General features: G+C 27.3%; 5 protein-coding genes across 6 annotated transcripts; 4 read left to right on the top strand and 1 right to left on the bottom strand.

Moving 5' to 3' along the window:
* Positions 1-668: 668 nt before the first annotated feature.
* On the top strand, positions 669-3,359 carry OCT59_003532 (uncharacterized protein; the record flags this gene model as incomplete). Of its 2 annotated transcripts, none has more annotated exons than XM_066145674.1 (17): positions 669-713; positions 927-988; positions 1,204-1,253; positions 1,340-1,381; positions 1,470-1,515; positions 1,739-1,757; positions 1,996-2,041; positions 2,131-2,168; positions 2,252-2,300; positions 2,379-2,424; positions 2,509-2,558; positions 2,641-2,679; positions 2,765-2,809; positions 2,888-2,923; positions 3,013-3,061; positions 3,140-3,193; positions 3,275-3,359. In XM_066145674.1, 17 exons carry the CDS (start codon positions 669-671, stop codon positions 3,357-3,359), a joined length of 801 nt encoding a protein of 266 aa, XP_065996371.1. The 2 variants fall into 2 exon arrangements, with proteins under 2 accessions (XP_065996371.1, XP_065996370.1); XM_066145673.1 differs by having other exon boundaries at positions 3,013-3,057; positions 3,275-3,327.
* An 886-nt stretch (positions 3,360-4,245) lies between these two features.
* On the bottom strand, positions 4,246-5,384 carry OCT59_003531 (uncharacterized protein; the record flags this gene model as incomplete). Its single annotated transcript, XM_066145672.1, has 4 exons — positions 4,246-4,424; positions 4,718-4,786; positions 4,865-5,058; positions 5,191-5,384. The coding sequence occupies 4 exons, from the start codon at positions 5,382-5,384 to the stop codon at positions 4,246-4,248; spliced, it is 636 nt and encodes a 211-aa protein (XP_065996369.1).
* Positions 5,385-6,678: 1,294 nt separating this feature from the next.
* Positions 6,679-7,490, top strand: OCT59_003530 (uncharacterized protein; the record flags this gene model as incomplete). Its single annotated transcript, XM_066145671.1, has 3 exons — positions 6,679-6,860; positions 7,132-7,156; positions 7,242-7,490. The coding sequence occupies 3 exons, from the start codon at positions 6,679-6,681 to the stop codon at positions 7,488-7,490; spliced, it is 456 nt and encodes a 151-aa protein (XP_065996368.1).
* A 5,710-nt stretch (positions 7,491-13,200) lies between these two features.
* On the top strand, positions 13,201-14,511 carry OCT59_003529 (uncharacterized protein; the record flags this gene model as incomplete). Its single annotated transcript, XM_066145670.1, has 8 exons — positions 13,201-13,281; positions 13,352-13,465; positions 13,547-13,639; positions 13,713-13,797; positions 13,875-14,011; positions 14,092-14,338; positions 14,420-14,439; positions 14,506-14,511. 8 exons carry the CDS (start codon positions 13,201-13,203, stop codon positions 14,509-14,511), a joined length of 783 nt encoding a protein of 260 aa, XP_065996367.1.
* A 4,655-nt stretch (positions 14,512-19,166) lies between these two features.
* OCT59_003528 (uncharacterized protein) lies at positions 19,167-20,059 on the top strand. Its single transcript, XM_025312129.2, has 4 exons — positions 19,167-19,247; positions 19,342-19,466; positions 19,549-19,574; positions 19,695-20,059. The coding sequence occupies exons 1-4, from the start codon at positions 19,197-19,199 to the stop codon at positions 19,913-19,915; spliced, it is 423 nt and encodes a 140-aa protein (XP_025165049.1). The 5' UTR covers positions 19,167-19,196; the 3' UTR covers positions 19,916-20,059.
* Positions 20,060-20,694: the final 635 nt, after the last annotated feature.

Below are 20,694 nucleotides of genomic sequence, written 5' to 3'. Positions count from 1 at the left end.
TTGCTGTTACCTCTCATATACATACTATTTACTAACTAATAGAAACGAGTTTTACATCAAGTATCGTCGTTATTCATGTTTAGATCTAAAACGATTAGAGATTCTTAGTATTAACGCATTTAATTATTGGTATTAACGAATATTAACGCATTTTATTATCACTACTATTCCTACCGATCATTATATAAATGTAATGTAAATTTTTTCATGTTTACTTTTTTTACGAATTGCGAATTAATAATATTAATAAATAAAAAATATTAAAAATAAATAAAAAATATTAAAAATAATATATATGAAAATAAATATATAATTTTATAAAAAAATTTTTTTTTATTATATTGGTTCGACCCCACTAGTTGAAAAAGGAATATTCGGCCTTAGTAAAATTCGGCCTATATTTGACTAAAATTAAAAAATTCGACCTTAATTAGCAATGATCTACGATTAGACATTGGTCGAATAACCAACCATGCTGGTTGAATAGCCACGTCACACATTACGCGTATCAAAAGTTTAAAAAAGAATCTTATGCATTCTTTTTTAAACTTTTATTCCTTCTTTTCCTCGTCCTTTGGCTCTATAGGCGCGGAAAAAAACAAAAAAAAATTATTTTATTTTCTTTTTAAAAATTTTAATGTGGCCCTTTCCCTTTTCGTAGTAATTCTATGGGAATACTGGTCGAAACCACGCACCGGACTTTGGATAATAAGGTAAATGGGAAGGGAAGTCATTTTTTTTACTTTAGAACCGGTTTTTTTTACTTTAGAAATGTTTTAACGTTTCTTTTTTTTCTTTTTCTTGCAGGTATTGCCGGACGAAATGAGCTTCGTGATAATAAAAAAACTAAGATTCATAAGTAGAATCTTAGTAGTTCTTTTTAATATTATGGAACGGTTACTAACCGTTCTTGTTTTTTTTTATAGGTTTCGGGAAAACGAAGGGAAAGGGTAAAACGAAGGGAAAAGGGTAAGACGAAGAGGAAAGAGTAAAACGAAGGGAAAGGGTAAGACGAAGGGGAAAGGGTAAGACAAAGGGGAAAGGATAAGACAAAGGGGAAAAGGTAAACGAAGGGGAAAGGGTAAGACGAAGGGGAAAAGGTAAACGAAGGGGAAAGGGTAAGACGAAGGGGAAAAGGTAAACGAAGGGGAAAGGGTAAGACGAAGGGGAAAGAGAAAATGAAAGGAAAGGGTAAAACAAAAGGGAAAGGGAAAGTGAATGGGGACGGAAAAAGGAGTACTTTTTTAAGATTCGTAAGTATTATATTACGAATCTTAAATTTTTTTTTCTTTTTATTATTATGGAACGGTTTACTAACCGTTCCTTTCTTTTTTTATAGGTTTGGGTGGACTTCCGACGAATGGAAAACCAAGATTCGTAAGTAAGTACGAATCTTGGTTTAATTTTTTTTTCTTTTTTTAAAAAATATTACAAACGGTTACTAATAACCGTTCTTTTCTATTTTTTAGGTTTCGGGTGGGCTTCCGAAGAAGGAAAACCAAGAAACCAAGATTCGTAAGTAAGTACAAATCTTGGTTTAATTTTTTTTCTTTTTTTAAAAAATATTACGAACGGTTACTAATAACCATTTTTTTCTATTTTTTAGGTTTCGGGTGGGCTTCCGATCTTCGGAAAAGTGAAACCAAGATTCGTAAGTAACTACGAATCTTGGTTTCACTTTTTTTTGTTTTTTTTTAATATATGAACGGTTTACTAACCGTTCTTTTCTTTTTTTTAGGATCTGGTGGGCTTCCGAAGTATAGAAAAACCAAGTTTCGTAAGTACGAAACTTGGTTTATTTTTATTTATTTTTTAATTTAATATGAACGGTTACTAACCGTTCTTTTTTTACTTTTTTTTTAGGTTCGGCCGTTCGGGTGGGCTTCCGAAGTATAGAAACCCCAAAGATTCATAAGTACGAATTCTTTGGAGTTTTTTTTTATATTTTTAATATGAACGGTTAATACTAACCGTTCTTTTTTATTTTTTTTTTAGGTTCGGCTCTCGGGTGACTTTCGAAAAATGAAAAAAACCAAGTTTCGTAAGTTCGTACGAAACTTGGTTATTTTTTTTGTTTATTTTTAATATTATGAACGGTTATTAATAACCATTCTTTTTCTTTTTTTTTAGGATCGGATGTTCCGAAGAACGGGAAAATTCCAAGATTCGTAAGAATCTTGGATTTTTTTTTATTTTTTTTAAAAAAAATATTACGAACGGTTACTAATAACCGTTCTTTTATTTTTTATAGATTCGGGTGGGCTTCCGTGTTCCGAAGAACGGGAAAATTCCAAAGATTCGTAAGAATCTTGGATTTTTTTTATTTTTTAAAAAATATTACGAACGGTTACTAATAACCGTTCTTTTCTATTTTTTAGGATCTGGCGGGCTTCTGAAGAAAGGAAAATCAAGAAACCAAGATTCGTAAGTAAGTACGAATCTTGGTTTAATTTTTTTGTTTTTTTTTTAATATATGAACGGTTCTAACCGTTCTTTTCTTTTTTTTAGGATCTGGCGGGCTTCCGAAGAACGGAAAACCAAGAAACCAAGATTCGTAAGTAAGTACGAATCTTGGTTCTTTTTTTTGTTTTTTTTTAATATATGAACGGTTTACTAATAACCGTTCTTTTCTTTTTTTAGGATCGGGTGGGCTTCCGAAGAACGAAAACCCAAAGATTCGTAAGTACGAGTACGAATCTTTAATTTTTTTTTATTTATTATTATTACGAATGGTTTACTAACCATTCTTTCTTTTTTTTAATAGGTTCGGGTGGGCTTCCGAAAAATGAAAACCAAAAGATAAAGATTCGTAAGTACGAATCTTTATATATTTTTTTTTTTTATCATTTTGGAACGGTTTACTAACCGTTCCTTTCTTTTTTTATAGGTTTGGGCGGGCTTTTGTGTGGAAAAACCAAGATTCGTAAGTACGAATCTTGGTTTATTTTTTTGTATTTTTTTTTTTAATATTAATGAACGGTTACTAATAACCGTTCTTTCTTTTTTTTTTAGGCTTCGGATTGGCTTCTGATCTTCAGAAAAGTGGAACCAAGATTCGTAAGTACGAATCTTGGTTTATTTTTTTTGATTTTTTTTTTTAATATTATTATGAACGGTTACTAATAACCGTTCTTTTTAGGTCTCGGGTGTCTCGGGTGTCTTCCGAAGAATGGAAAAAACCAAAGATTCGTAAGTAAGTACGAATCTTGGTTTTTTTTCTTATTTTTTTTTAATATTATAAACGGTTACTAACCGTTCTTCTTTTTTTTTATAGGTTTGGGTGTATTGCTAAAGAACAATCAAAGATTCGTATATACGAATACATGAATCATGTAATTGTAGAATTGTATTTGAATTAGCAATATTTTTTGTAAATTAGATAGATGCAATAATAATAATATAATTATAAAGTATTTAAGCATTAATAAATACATTTATTTAATAAATTTGATAAAAAAAATCAAAATAAATTCATAAATAAATGGGTTGTTATTAGACTATAATTCGGCTTAAAGTTTTAAGGTCGAATATTGGTCAATTTAAACCTAAATAATGGTCGAATAATTAGTCCGAATTTGGGACGATTGGCACCCTAAATGTGCCCGAAAATTCGACCTCAATTTGACACAGGTTAGACCATTATTCAACCTATATTCGACCTGGTCAAATTTAGGCCGAATTGTCCTTTTTCGACTAGTGCCCCAATTGAACGTTTTTTAAAAAAATTAATCCGACTCGGACAAAAAAAAATAGTAATCAAAAATTAATTCGACCCCAATCGATCGGACAAAAAAAAAATAGTAATCGAACATTTTTTAAAAGATTAATATCCGACCCCAATCGGAAAAAGAAAAATATTCGACCCCAATCGAATATTTTAATTAATCTTTTATTATCCGACCCCAATCAGAAAAATGTTCGAGAACATAACATGATTCAGAAAATAATTTTTAATCTAACTTAAAAAATTAAAAAGATTAGAAAAAAGTTAAAAAATTAAAAAATTTAGAGCCAAGGCTCTCTTATTTTAACATTATTACAACTCATAACCATATGATCGTCCGCCCAGCAATTAACGCAACGGCCTTTGTACTCTTTCGGTATTTGAGTACAAGCGAAGATGTAATGATTATCATTACAATAATAGCAAACAGCTCCTATTTTTATTAATTTAAAAATTTTATTATTAAATAATTTATAAATTTTACTTTTACATTAAATTAATAAATTTTATTACCTGTTGATTCAAAACATTCGCGCTGTCGGCACTGCATACGCTGCTGGCGTTGCTGCTGCCGTTGCTGTTGCTGCTGTTGCTGCTGTTGCTGTTGCTGTTGCTGCTGCTGCTGTTGCTGCTGCTGCTGTTGCTGTTGCTGCTGTTGCTGTTGCTGTTGCTACTGTTGCTGCTGTTGCTGCTGCTGCTGCTGTAAAGGCCAGTATGATGGAATTGATGACTGGTGATATGTTGTTGTTGTTGCTGCTGCTATTGTTGTTGTTGCAATAGCTGCTGTTGTTGTGGTTGATGCAGCAGTAGTTGTTAATGCGGTTGGTATTGGTGGTGTTGTTGATGCGGTTGTTGATGCGGTTGTTAATGCGGTTGTTGATGTAGTTGTTAATGCGGTTGGTATTGGTGGTGTTATTGATGCGGTTGTTGATGCGGTTGTTGATGTAGTTGTTTATGTGGTTGGTAGTGTTAGTGCAGCTAGTATTAGTGCACTTGTTGTTGTTGTTGGTGTTGTTGTTGCTGCTGTGGTCGTTGCTGCTATTGTTGCTGCTCTTGCCGCAGCTATAATAATATAATAGAAGTTGTTTTAAAGTTAAATATATATATATATAAAAAAACAAATTTTATTAATTTTATTACCAATTCCGAACGAGGATACTCCGAACGAAGGTACTCCGAACGAGGGTACTCCGAACGAGGGTGCTCCAAACGAAGGCGAAGGTACTCCGAACGAGGGTGCTCCAAACGAAGGCACTCCGAACGAGGGTGCTCCAAACGAAGGTACTCCGAACGAACTAAACGTAGAAGTTCTCCCACTTCCAAATACTGGTGGTCTATTTATTACAAGTCGTCAAAAAATGTATTTTAAGATTATAAGATTATAATTAAAGATTTTTCTTTTATTTATTTATTTATTTATCTATTTTTTTACTTTATTTATTTCTTTTATTAATTGTTTTACTTACTGCAAGTTATTAATAAGCACGTTAAGCGTCGTTTTATGAATAGAGTTAGTTCCTTCTTTAAACTCCTGCATTGTTGTTTGGTGAGCAAATAGAATATTATTATTATTATTATTATTATTATTATTATTATTATTATTATTATTATTATTATTATTATTATTATTATTATTATTGTTATTATTATTGGTATTCATTTTTTAGAATTAGAAGCGAGGTGAGAGATACGAAGAAGGTGAGAGACGCGAGAAAGGTGAGAGACTTGAAATAAAATCCATTTTATTTTATTTTTTTTTTATAAGGAGGTAAAAAAAAATTAAAAATCATGGAATTAGGGGAATTTTTTTTTTTAGTAAAAAATCATGGAAAAAAATTTTTTTTTGTACGGAAAAAATTTTAAAATCATGGTAAATTTCTAAATTAGGGAATATTCCATTATATAGATAATCTAAGATTGAGAGTATTATAAATTTAACCATATAAATAAAATAATGGGCTAACTGCAGAATACAAAAATACACAAAACGTTATTAAAATATCACATGCAATTTTGCATATCATATAAGAAATCCATAATACAATTGTGAAATAATAGTACTATATAATAGCCATTTAATATATATATAGCAATAGCCATTTAAAAAATCAATGGCGCAAAAAATAATTAACCAAAGCATTTTGTTACATTCTGTTCTGTTTAGTATTGGTAGGCTAGTGGTCACTTGTACATTTAGTTTTAGTTGTGAAGTATTACATTTTGTAAGAACTAAAATCGTTGAATTGTCTAGCCACGTTTTCTAAAAACTGCTTCTTTGTGTGGGTTCGCGAGGTAAATTCATATTTTGTAATCACATACCATTCGAATGTCTTTGATATTGAGGCCGCTGTTGAGTATTAGGTCATCATTTTGTAATTACATACCATTCGAAATGAGGCACCTGTTGACTGTTAATAAAGTATTAGTGATTAAATTCTTTTTGTCAATTGATAAAAAAAAAAGGTTCAAATTTGTGTAATTTTTTTATAAGAGATGGTTATGATTTAATCATCTAACTGTTGATCAATCTCACGATAATAGTATAGTGTCTTATATCAAAGTGTTTAGTAATGTTGCGAGTGAGTCGCGGGTGAGTCGCGGGTGTTCAGTATATTATAAGTATTATATTATCGCGGGTGAGTCGCGGGTAAAATCGCAGAATTATACATAAACATCGAGTAATTCAATTTGATCAATCAGAGTAGTAATTCATTACATCATTAATAAGTAATATTATTATTAATTAGACTTTTATTTATTGATATTTATTACATCATTAACAAGTAAGTATTATTTAATTTATGAAAAAAAAAATTAAATCAAATTCATTCGTTTTCCTCATTTCCTCATTTTTTTTTTTAAAAAAAATTCAATTTTAATTATTTTTTTTCAAAAAAAATTTCAATTTCAATTTTTTTTTTTTCAAAAAAAATTTTAATTTTAATTGTTTAAAAATGTGGACCGATGACGAAGTTAGAATGTTGATTGACGAAAGAAAAGAAGGTAACGATCATTACCACTCCCTCGGTGGGGGAGTTGTAAGAGAGCGTGGTGGACCTCAACCGCTGCAAAAATCAACCAGAGATACCGAACTACTTATACAGGGTGCCAGGCTTCTGAAAAATTCCATGGCATCGTAAAGGATTGCCGTGTAAATATTCAATATTATACAAATACTATACTATCATTATCTCTTCAAATATAAGCTAATTTACATAATCTTTCTAGTTAATGGAATTATCTTTAAGTGAGGACCCGAGAGGAAAACAAACAAGAAACGGAGAAAGATATCATGTAGAGTTCAGAAGTGGGTTTTGGAAAAAACCAAGTAAATATTTAATTTTGAATCTGTAAAATTTTTAATTTCTTTTTACTAAATAGTATTGATTTCTAAATAATATTTTTAGAATTACAACGGCAACGGTCACAACGGTCACAAAAGTTACAAAGACAACAACAGGATCCTGATCAGGATCATAAGTTACGAAGTCAACAACAACAACAATAACAACGGCAGGATCAGTTACGAAGTCAACAACAACAACAGCAACAGCATCAGCAGAATTCTGATCATCCTGATCAGGATCAAAAGTTACGAAGTCTAGAGGATCAGAAAGTGGTCCAAATATTTGATGAATTATTACGAAGTCAACAGCAACAGCAGGATCAGCAAGTGGTCCAAGTATTTGATGATGAATTAGAAAGAGAGGATTCTAGCCAGGCTAGCCAGTCTAGCCTGGCTATTTGGGAAATTGACGATGATTAATAATTCATTTTAATAGTATTAATTAATAAATCATTTTAATAAAAAAAATATTCATATTATTATAATTATTGCTATAGTATTAACGTGATTTTTATTATAAAGGCTAAATATCAAATTGACTCTCTGCCTAATTGTTGTATCTATAAACAATTTTATTTATAAACGTTATATTATAATACATTGCAATACGTCTGTGATAAATAAATACGTCTGTTATTAATAATGGTGTCCATTCTATAGGTAAGATGGAATCAACCAGCCAGAGAATATAATATATAATGGGTATTTGGAATTGTCGCAAACGTTTATTTCTAATTTTATTAGATTGAAATTAAGGGATTTTATATAAAACGTGTAATAAAAATTTACAATACAAAAGAACTTTAAAGTACAATGCAAAAGAACTAATAAGAATTTATTTACTAAACTCACTATTTAAGAAAATCCGAAATAAGAATTTATTTACTAAACTCACTATTTAAGAAAATCCGACATGCACATCGCATATCTTTCGATGTAAATCCGTTTACATCGAAATACTCAATTTACCATTTGACTAAATAGACAATTTTTAATTAAATTATTATTCCCATTCTTCCATACATTCCTTATCAATAATATATGTTTTACGTCCCAATTTCATAAAACCTACACATCTATTGATTGCAGTAACATCAATAAATTGTGTAGAACCATCACCTACAAAGGAAGTTGTACCTAATGAATCTTCATTAACTTCATTTGTCCATGTTACGTTCGCTAGCATTATTTTCTGATCCATATATTCGTATAAAAAAAAATAATTAACCTGGGCGTAAAATGATTTAGTTACAAATTCCGGGATTGCACTTGGTAAGTGTGCCCATTTGTCAATTTCTAAACGGGTCTAAAATAAAATTATTAAATAAAACTTCAAAATTTAATAAATGATTATTTTATATAATTATATTATAAAATACTAACCAAAACAGTGTAATTAATTCGTGCCCAGTCTTTATTTCTACGTATCCACTCTGATCCAATTACTCGACCATCGGAAGTTATTAAATGACCAAATTTTGTTCCGTTGGTTTCAAAATCCTAAAAAATGTAAATATTAGTCAATATTTAACTTTAAAATTAAAGATAAAATAATATACATACATTTAATCGCATTCCTGATGCACGATTATCTATTACAGATAAATGATCTTTTATTTTTTTAACTTCTTGGAATGTAAGAGTATATGTTTTAGAAGGCCATTGAAATTCTTCTTCATAATTCTGATTTGTATAAACCAGGTGTTCTTTATACTCTTTACAAGGTATAGAAGGAAAAATCTGATCATAAAATTTTCTAAAATAACACAAATTATTAAATAATTCTAACAAATATACATTGTTTGTTAGATTTTTATATGGATGGAGACGTGATTTTGCTAGCGGTTGTAACATTCCACAAGTACGTTCCATAGGAAACTGCCATGTTGACCAACATGGTCCAGTATCCTGAATGCTATCAGCAACATGTAAAATATAATGAAAGCATACTTTCATTACACTTAGTCGGGCAGCCAAAAACTGATAATAATAACTAAAAATAATATTATTTTAATAAAAAAACAATAAAGATTCAAATAAATAAAATAAATGTTGTAATATATATACCGTTCATAATGTTGATAAAATAGCAATAATAATTTCCTTATTTCTTCTTGATCATGTAAAGATAATACTCGTTTTTGACAAAGCTGAACAGCTTTAACAAAAAAGGACTAACCTTTAAGATATTTTGCCGGCAAACGATCTTTTAATAAAGGTAAAGAATATAAGGTTATCCATGAAGCCCACTCCTCTGCTTTGTAACCATTATGGTGATGTAAGATATTTCGTGGTGGTCGACCAAAATCAGTTGGAATGGATTTTCTTACAGTTTCCATTTCAATCCCAATCTCAGTCCATTGTTTGTTGTTAATTACATATGGCTGATCATTAAGAATAGAATCTTTAAAAAAACAACCCATCCAATGTTTTAACATATATAATGCGATGTTTTCATAAAACAAATGCATAATATCTATTGGAAAACATGTAGGAAATCGAGTTGTTTCTATTTCTAATAATACACTACGTCCTGTAACACCTATTTCAAAATAATAATTATTAATTTTATAGTAAAAAAAATTATGTTGCAATAGATTTATTATTTACCTAAATCAGAAATTAATGTATCGTGTGTTCTTGATGGCGGTATTGTCGTTATTTGTTCAATTCTTGTCTTATAATCTCTATGAGTTCTTTTTGGTAAATCTGATGGATTATAAGTTTTATATGTTTCAATTGATGGTGGTGTTGTAGGATAATATATTTGATTGTTATATATCCCTCGAAGATTACAGTAACGACATGCCATGTATGAATTATGTCCAGTTAAGCAAGCAAGTTTTGACAATCCGGGAGTATCTCCAGACCAGGAAAGTACCGTAACTTTTAGGAGGAAATTCTCATTCGTAGCACTATCATAGCATTCAACACCATCTACAAATTTACAATTATTTTTAATATATATTTTTTTTTATCATTAAGTTTTATCATAATGTATATAATTAAAATTACCATTTAATAAGCATAATTCTTCAACTATTGGTTTCATAAAAGAATTAAAATTTTTTGGAGCTTTAGGACCCGGGATGATTGAAGTAATAAGTAAATTTTCTTTTTTTACACGTTGATGGGGTGGCAAATTAGCATTAATAAATAAAACTATCCAACAATCATCACATTTTTGTTTGAATAGTTGATAACCGTCAACAGAACCTAAAAGTGCAATATCACGATCGTTTTGAAAATATCCCTCTTGGGATAGATATTTATATTGTGAGCCGTCAAATACATCGCCAATAGCACCATTATCTTCTCTGGTAATATATTCAGAACGATAACATAATTGTTTTGCGCGTGTTGGATCTTGATATTGAATTTTAAATCGATTCTGAATTGAAAAATATGCTACTTGTGCTCTTGGTCGTCCTCCTTCTTGATAACGTTCAGCTTTACAATAGGTACATTTATTTAATGTTTCCAAATTACCAGTAAAAGCGCAGCATGAATTTATGCACATATCAACCCAAATTGGTTTAATAGGAACTATATTTTTAAGTGTTTTTATTAGTGTATATTGACTTGTAAAATTACCACTAGCTGCAGTAACAATTTCTTTAAAGGCTGCATCAGTAATATTTTGTCGAGTTTTTACTTCAAGAAGACGTAAACCTCTAGCAACTTCATCATTAATACTATTAATATTAGACCCTACAATATTAGACCCTACAAATAATATGTATTTGCATTAATAATAAATAATTTTAAATAAATAAATAAATATTGCGTATATTACCTTCTGTTAAATTAATACCGTCATCAGATGATTCATTATCGCTACTATATAGTCCTTTTTGTAATACTTCAAACGTATTATTATCATCAAAAGAATCATATAAACTTTCATAAGATTCAGATTCAGTTGCAGTTGATGATTCTGTTTTTTCATCAGAATTGTCACGATTGTCATGGTGTTCTTGATTGTCATCATAGCAATCATCATCAATTACCATGAGAACGGGAGTAGGAGATCTTGAAGATCTATTATCAAATTCATTCCTCCTATCATCATTACAATTAAAATATAATATAAAACATTTAATAATCATTATTAGTTAACGAATAACAGAAATATTCTCCTTAATACTTACTGTTTATATTCTACATTATTATCATCATGATTATTATCGTCGTAGTCGTTATTATTATCATCATTATCGCCATCATTATCGTGGTCGTCATCGTGATCGTTATCGTCATCGTGGTCTTTGTCGTGGTCGTTATTATTATCATCATTATCGTTATCGTTATTATCGTCGTCATGATCGTTATTATTATTATTATTATCATCATTATCGCTATCGTCATCGTCGCTATCATCATCGTTGTCGCTAAAATTATAATTCTTTTTTGCATTTTTAATATGTCTCCATTTGGTAGTAGGATGCACATATTTACCAATATTATCTGATCCTTTTTTTTTACATTTGGAACATATACATAATACTTTATTATTCGACATTTTTTTTCCAATACTTTTTTTTCACAATTTATAAAAAATAAACACTTTTTTTTTACACTATACAAGATTTATAAAAATTAAAAACTAAAATACTTTTTTTTTTTCACACTGCATAAAATTTATGTTTCAGATTTTATAAGCTAAAAAATTTTGATTTATCTTTATTTGGAATAATTTGTACACAAATATTCCTGTCGTTTTAAGATGGCTGTGTAATTTAAAAATAGATGAAAACTCCTTTTGTATTCCTTTTTTGTACTTCGAATATTGTATTAAAAAAAAGATTTTTTTTTTTTAAGAACAATTGATAATGTTTCTGCCTATTTTTTTTTTTAAAAAAAAGCATTATACATATCTCTTTACATACATCTTTACACCAGTATTACACACCCATTTATTTTGTTGCGATTAACGACGGATTAATCATCTTAAAAAAAATTATCCTCGTTCGAGGATCTAACACTTAATCTACAGTAATACTATCACTATTTTTTTGTCGTCAAAAAAAATATATTTTTACGTCAACAATTATTCATCAAATTAAATAACTATTATTTTAAATAAGTATTACATTCCTGTAAAAATATGATCCGTATTTTATCTTTCCATGTTTTTTTTTATGAATGTATCATTTTAATAGAATTAATAATAGCTTTAAATCATGGAAATTTTCATCTCGATATTCGTGAATGTATCATTTTCACGGAATTTTTATGGAAGACACGGAAGACACGGAGAAATAATGGAAAAATTCGGATAAAAATTTTTTATAGGGGTTAAAATCTTATGATAAAATGGCTGTGTAATTTTAAAATAGATATGAAAACCTCCTTTGTATTCCTTTTTTGTACTTCGAATGCTGTCATTTTTTAAAAAAAAGATTGTTCTTTTTTTTTAAAAAAAAAAAGATCGCTTTAAGAAACTTTGGTCTTTGGTTGAAGTCTTATGATGAAAAACCCCTTTTTGTATTCCTTTTTTGTATACAATATTACTGTCAAATATTGTCACTTTTGTATTCCTTTTTTGTATACAATATTGCTGTCAAATATTGTCAATTTTTTTTAAAAAATCTTAAGAAAATCGATAATGTTTCTACTTTTTTTTTTTAAAAAAAAAAAAAAAAAAATAGGAAACAACTTCCCAAAAAATATTAATACTAAATCTAGTGGGAAATCTTCATATTTTTATTAAGTCACACACGATTATAATAATTTGTTATAATAATTTGTATCGTTTATTCATTTTATTATTCTTTATTTAAAAAACTCTACCGTAACTGTTGAAATAGCTAAAAATAGATGTTATAAAAACCCTTTTATATTCCTTTTTTGTACACAATATCGCTATCAATTTTTTTTAGAAAAAAAATTTGATCATTGTATTTTTCTTTTTTAAGAAATGTCGATGATGTTTCTGCCTTTTTTTTAAAAAAAAAAATTATTCGTTTATCTTTTCTTTTTAGGAAAAATCGCTAATGTTTCTACCTTTTTTTTTAAAAAAAAAACCTCGTCAAGTTAATATAAATTCAGAGAAATTTAATTCATTCTTTTTTCTTCGTTTTCTTCGTTCTATCTGAATTTCTCTTCATTACATTTGGATTTTTTTGTTATGGCTACTAACAAAAAATTAAATAAAATAACCGTTCTTAATCAATCAAAAAAATCGTCAGATCTTCCTGTTCAACAAAATGTAAGTTAATTTTAGCATTTATATTGCAGTTTGATCTCTTTTTAACATTAAGTTTTAATTATAAATATAGAGAATTCTAGAAAAAGTGGTGGATGAAACTGTATCAATTTCCAAACCAACCGGTGCTTACATTAATATTGCAAAAATTTTAAACCTGACTAATGAGGAATTTAATGGTTACAAAGTTTGTAATATATAAATATGTAATTGTTGATATAATTCATGTATTATCATTTTAGGATTTAACTTTTATATATTTTACTAGTCAAGTATACGTGACCTAATTGAAGCGTATATCGATGTTGAAATGTCCTGGGAAAAGCAGGAGAGGAGAGCAATATTAAAAATTATCGAGAAGGTGAGTATATTGTAAATTAATCATACTTTAAATCAATACATTTATAATACATTTAACAAAATTTTTTTTTCAGTTCAAAGGGAATAATAGTCATTTTCCCAAAACAACAGGAGATTGGGCTATCAAAGAATTATTTCGCCGCTCGATGAACAATAAACGTAAATAATAATTTCATCTTTTGAATTATATTTATTTATAAAAATAAATACGTATTAATTTTTGAATTTTATAAAAGGTGCCCACCAAAAAAAACTAAAGAAGAAGGAAACGGAAGTTATTTTAAAAAAGAATAAATCAGTGATCACTAGAGATAAAATTAAAAACAAAGTGGTCATTAGTAGTAGTGGAACTGCAGATGATTTATCAGATAAGGTATAATATATATAGTATAAGCATTTTGTTAAAAACATATTTTTAACTTCAGTTATATCTCTTTTAAACTTTTCTTGAAGTCTGATAATAACGATAATAATACAGACGTTGACGATACCAATACAAATGTCAGCGGAAAGAGCAGAAAGAAAAAAAATGATAATAATACAGACGTTGACAATACCAATACAAATGTCAGCGGAAAGAGCGGAAAGAAAAAAAATGATAATAGTACAGACGTTGGCAATACAAATGCCAGCGAAAAGAGCGGGAAGAAAAAAAATGAAAGAAAAAAATCTGGGCAGATTTCCAATCAACCGCGAAAAGGTAATAATTAATATTTATTTTTTCATTTTATATTACAAAAAATTTTTTATAATAATCAATTAATTTTTATTTTTATTTTAGATTATAACGAAAATAATAAAGTAAGTTATTTAATTTGAAATTAATTAGTTACAAATACTAATATTTTATTTTATTTCATAAATTAGAGATAACATACATAATATGCATATATATTTTAAATAAAGTAAATTTTTGTGTTGTCGTATTGCTTTTGTAATGAAATTTTGTAACTAATGCAAAATTAAAGTTTAAAAGTTCATTTTTCGTTAGTTAAAATTTTGTGTCACTACTTATCCGGTTAGTTTGGAAAATAAAAGAAATTGTCCAATTAAAATTATGTATATAATACACGTGATCTGATCGTCCAATTAAAATTAAATTATATTATACCACGTGATCTGATCATCAAAATAAATAATAAATATAACGCAGAAAATATTTGTTTATTTTTTTATTTCTTCAAACTTTTTTTCTTTTTTCTTCAAACTTTTCTTTTCGTTTATTTATTTTTTAACTTTTTTACATTACTAACTTACTTTTTTCACTACGCAGAATTTATTTTTTAACTTTTTTACATTACTAACTTACTTTTTTCACTACGCAGAAAATATTTGTTTATTTTTTTTAACCTTTTTTTTCTTCAAACTTTTTTTCTTCAAACTTTCTTTTCTTCAAACTTTCTTTTCTTCAAACTTTTTTTCTTCAAACTTTCTTTTCGGTAAGAAAATTTATTTTTTTTATCCTTTTATTTATTTTCTAACTTTTTTACATTTCAATTACTAACTTGCTTTTTTCACTAACTTTATACTTTTTTTATTATTACTAACGCTAACAAACGCTAACAATTACTTTCCATACTACTTACTAATTTGCTTTCTTTATTAACTTCATACTTTTTTATTTTTAATATTAATAATTTACTTACAATAATTTATTTTACTTTCTTTTTTTTATTATTACTAACGCTAACAAATGCTAACAATTTACTTTCCATACTACTTACTAATTCTAATTTTGCTTTCTTTACTAACTTCATACTTTTTTATTTTTAATATTAATAATTTACTTATACCAATAATTTACTTTACTTTCTTTAATATTTGATTTTATTTTCTTTATACATTTATAGTTTTAATTTATAGTTTATATCTAATACAGCGATAGTATATTATTTATGAATTATTATATATATATATTTATATTTTTTTATAGTTTTCTACATTTATAATTCATATCAAATATAGTGTTTTATTTTGTATATTAAATTAATAAAAATCCATAATTTCACTTTATAAATTTGCTTGTCGTTAATCGTTACTGACCAAATTTTAACTTACTGTAATCATAATTCCTAAAATTCGGCCCACAATAATTCCTAAATTCGGCTTACAATAATTCCTAAATTTGCCATAATAATTCTTAATAATTCGGCCCACAATAATTCCTAAATTCGGCCATAATAATTCCTAATAATTCCTAAAATTCGGCTCACAATAATTTCTAAATTCGGCCCAGAATAATTCCTAAAATTCGGCCCAAAATTTGGCTCAAAAATTAGACAATAATTATATAAAATCAGGTCATAAATTGGATGATTATTGTATGATTGCCATACAACTATTGTGTGATTTATTGCAATTTTTAGCACAATTATTGTATGGTCAAATATACAGAAATCATAGTGAATTTAATTGGATGTTTTTTCAACAAAAATCACACAGGCTTTTTTCATAGGGCAATTGTTCTCAAATAGTCAACCTTGATTAATATTAATAAAAAAATTATCTTATTTTAATATAAATATAAATAAATAATCGTCAAATTTGAGTTCGGGCTTGCTTGTTATGTACCTCAGAAATTATTACCGAAACAATTGTCGTTCAGCTTCGATGAAAATTGTCAGCCTAGTTCACAACCAAAAAAACTTTTATATATACGATCTATTGGACCAGCGATTAGCGTAAACGCCTTTTTTTATTTGTGATCGGTTCTTATCTGTTATTGCATCATCGCACAGATTGATGATCAATACCCTGGAATTGAGTATACCACGAATATAATTCACATTGGAACAAAGTTAAGAGTTTAATCCTGGCTCATTACTGTGTTGTGTAGTCTACAAATCAACTAAGATAGATTTAAATCATTATTTAGATGTAATACGGGATATGTAAAACGATACATATGGAATAAAATTCATATGTAGTGTTTTGAGGTACATAAGTCGCAGTATTAAAAGTTTTAATATCAAAGTGTTAAAAGTATGCATTGACTTGTGTAGTATTATTATTTGAATTCATATTTCATAAAATAAATAAGAAGAATTTTTTTTTTTAAATGAAAGAGAAATTTGAAAGAGAAATTTCAAAATAATATATTTTTTTACGTTGAAAACTTATTTATTTTTTACAAATAAATCATAGAGGCTGTGTAATAATTTGCGATTGGATGAAAATTGGCCACGACATCTAGCGGAAATTACTTTATTAAGTTTTCTTTGATGAAAACCTCATTCCCGATCAATATTACGTATTGAATATGATTTTACATATCGGCTGATCAGAAAAGCCCCCTGTAATTTTATATGCTAATGACAATAAGTAACCCATCAGTTATTAATGAACCCATCAACTGAACTTAAATATTAATTGGCTTTATTTTTCCAATCGGCCCATATGATATAACTTTTGTTTTATAAACTTTGTGCCAAGAACAAACTGATTACGTGTGTATTATTCTCGTGTACCTTAATTTACAAACTAAAGTTCTTAGTTTTTTTTTGCACTAAGATTATAAGTCAATTTCATTAAATAAACAGTAAAACCATTGATACAAAAGAATTACAAACTGAAAAGAACTACTGGTTCCCCTGACTATCGTAAAAATACCCAGACAGACGAACCAAACCTGAAACATATCGACGAAAAGTCGAAAATAGAATAATCACGTGATCATAATTATATTCGAGGAAAATTATCTCTTTCTTTTTTTTTCATATATTCCTTTTTTTATTAAACTGAAGGGTAATTACTTAAAGAAAATATAAGGACCTTATTCAAGAGAATATATTGCTATTTTAAAGCTCTGGCTTTTTGGCTGATGACATTTTATAATTGAAATATCGTTTGCGTTAACGGTCTCGAAAACATTTGGAGCGTTCAGTAATGAAAGATATACTACTGAAGGATGACTAAGATAAACTGATGTAGTATGATTTTGAAGTTGCGACACTAGTAAGATCCACTCTTCTAATTGGACCTTCCATTAAACACGACAAACATTAAGCCTCCCCGCCGTTAAATAACGGAATTAGTATACTCGTTCTTCTCAATATTTTAAGCAGATTAATAACGATATAATTATAATAAATCGTTAATATTTTCACTTTTTTCTCGCTTTTGTATAAATTTGTTCTATCACAAAGTTTTTGTTAGAAAGCAAACAACTTAGATATTGAAATTTTTTTCATATTTGGTAAGAAAATGATTTGTACCGATACTTCTTTGTTCTTTTAGTTTCAGATTTGTTACAATAATAATTATAACCAAAAATAGAACAAATCAATGAATATAAAAGTATTGTTTATTAACTATAAATAAAATTTAACTCTCCGATTTAATATAACAAATCCGAGATGAACAAACAAAAATAAAAATGATTTTATTACATGTGAAAAAAAAAGACTATCATTACTAACTATATTTCATTATTATATACTGATTTTCAGAAAAAAGGAGCCTAATCAATAAATAACTAAAAGTTTAATCAACCCATTAAGAGCGACAAATGGATTTTTCTATTGCATTATTATAGGATCATCTCAAATTAATTTTAAGAATAAAAGAATTTATAAAAATTAGTAGTTAATTTAAAAATAATATGAATTTACTATTTAAAGCAAGTGATTGCGCCTTCCCGGTCGTGAAATTGATTCAGAATTCCGTTTTTTACGTTTTTTAGCACCCACGATCTGTGTTCTGTCGATCATTTCTAAATGTTCTATTTTGTAGATATAATAGGTGCTTTTTATTTATACAAAAGTCGTTCAAATATGATGTTTCTAGCAAATTCGATTATTTTTAGTATAATGTACGTAATAACCGATTGTATAAGAATTTTTTTCATTTGTAAATTAAAAATACACATTTGATTTTAGGAATAATATACATTGCAGATGTTTTACGTGATCAACTTTTTTCTCGATACTCATGAACAAAGTTCATTATTAACAATAAAAAAAGGCTAAAGCATTTTTGTAACTATAATGAGAAAATTTTCTAGAATATGCAAATAAAATAGTATAATCGGCACTTCATTGGCCTTTTTTCTCCATATAATAAATGAAAAAAAAATAACGTACCTTTAAATTTGATAAGACAAAGTTATATGTAATTATACTGACTGCATTTATATATAAAAATACATTCATATATCTTTTAATTTGTTCATCATTTTTTTCATTCACATTTACTTATTTATTTATATTAAAGGATGAGAAATTCCATTTTGTTTTTCTTATCTTATTTATTATTTCCTTTGAGAAAATTTTGGCAAAAATAAATGCTTTTTTAAAAATTTAATACAATCAAAAAAAGCTTAAAGACAATCAAAAGGTCATGCTGCACTTTTTAATGTATATGTTGCATTAATGCATACATTTATTTATTTATATTTGTCAGTTTAAATCATGCAACTATCTGCATAGCATTATAATTATTAGTTGAATCTAATAATGTTATACTAACTGACGCAACGCGAATACAAATTTAAATATAAATTGAATGAATAAATTTTTTCAAACGAAGAGTAACAACTAAAACATTTTTTTTATCACAAAATGAAGAAAATAGAGAGAAGGAATAACATAAACAAAACTATAAATTCAGACGTACGACAAATTAATTTATTCGTATTATATTAATCGAATTTATTTAATTATTTATTTTTTTTTCTCATATTGAATTTTTTTTTCTTTTATTTAGGACAAGAAAATTATTATAAATTATATGAAAGAATGGAATAAACGCGGAAAAAATCCTAAAAATCCTTTCGTACAGTTAAGCAAACAATTAAAGAATCGTTATGAACCAAAAGCAATTTGTAATTAGTAAGTTATTAACGACTGAAGCTGTTTTTGTTAGAAAAGATTCTTTTTCATAAAATAAACTAAAAATAATTTTATAATATAGTTGGTGGAATATGCTTGATCCACATCGTGAGTTTACAATATTTTTTTTATCTTTTTTTTTAAAAAAAAAAAGAAATTACGTCTAAATTAACTGTTTTATCTTTTTTTTTAAAAAAAATTACGTTTAAATTAACGTTTTTTATTTAGTTGACCACGAACCTTTCACTCGTGACGAGAAAGAATACATTTATAAATGGGTTGAAAACCATCAAAAATCAAATGGTGGCAACATACAATGGAAATTTTTACAACCTGAAATAGAAAAAGAATTTGGAAAATTTCGCTCATTAAATGGACTTAAAAATATATGGAATGTAAAAAAAAGACAACTTGAACGAACAATTAAAGATGAAGAATCAAAAAATTGAATCAATATGACTCATTCCGGGATAATATTCTCATTTGAATGCAATTATAATTATTAAATGTATTAAATTATTTTATAATTAATTACAAAATCAAATTTTAATATTCAACCATAGAATAAAATCATTTTAAAAATTTTCTATCACAAAATTTTGATTTTGACAATTAAATTTAATTTTGGTTAGATTAATTTATTCGGCAAAACAAACTTGTCGGGTAACTGCATTCGAATTCCATGTTATGCCGCTAAACCGAATCGCTTGCAGAAAGTTTTAATCCCTTCTTCTTTTTTGGTAATATAATAATGAAGTTTTGCGGAAAATTTTAATACCGAAACTATAGTATTTCGGTTTTTTCAACATAATTAATTTCAATACAAAAATAGATATAATAAATTACGGCACATAATTTTGCCTATACATGCATAAATCGTATTATGCGTTATACAATGACGTACTGAAATTAATTGATTACTAATGCTACCGTTTTAAATTTACAAAAATTACAAAAAAGGTTAAGCCAATGAAGATCGGTAAAACTATGTTAAATCTGGCTTGTGTGACGATTGACAATACTTTAACTGTTTTTTATATAGAATACAAGTGGGTCAAGATTAATGCACGTAGGCGGTGAGGCGTACTATTGACTTATTAATTCAAAATTATGTTCTGGAATTTTCTTTAAAAAAAAATCTCTTTTAACAATTTTGCATCCAATTAGGATTCAAATAAAAATTTAAAAAGTTAAAGAATATCTAATAACATGACACCACTTCTTTTCG

Source organism: Rhizophagus irregularis, chromosome 11 (assembly GCF_026210795.1).
Source record: "Rhizophagus irregularis chromosome 11, complete sequence".
In the NCBI taxonomy this organism is placed as follows: Eukaryota; Fungi; Glomeromycota; class Glomeromycetes; order Glomerales; family Glomeraceae; genus Rhizophagus; species Rhizophagus irregularis.
Note: the sequence above shows the minus strand (reverse complement) of the source record. Positions and strands in the feature narration are given on the sequence as shown.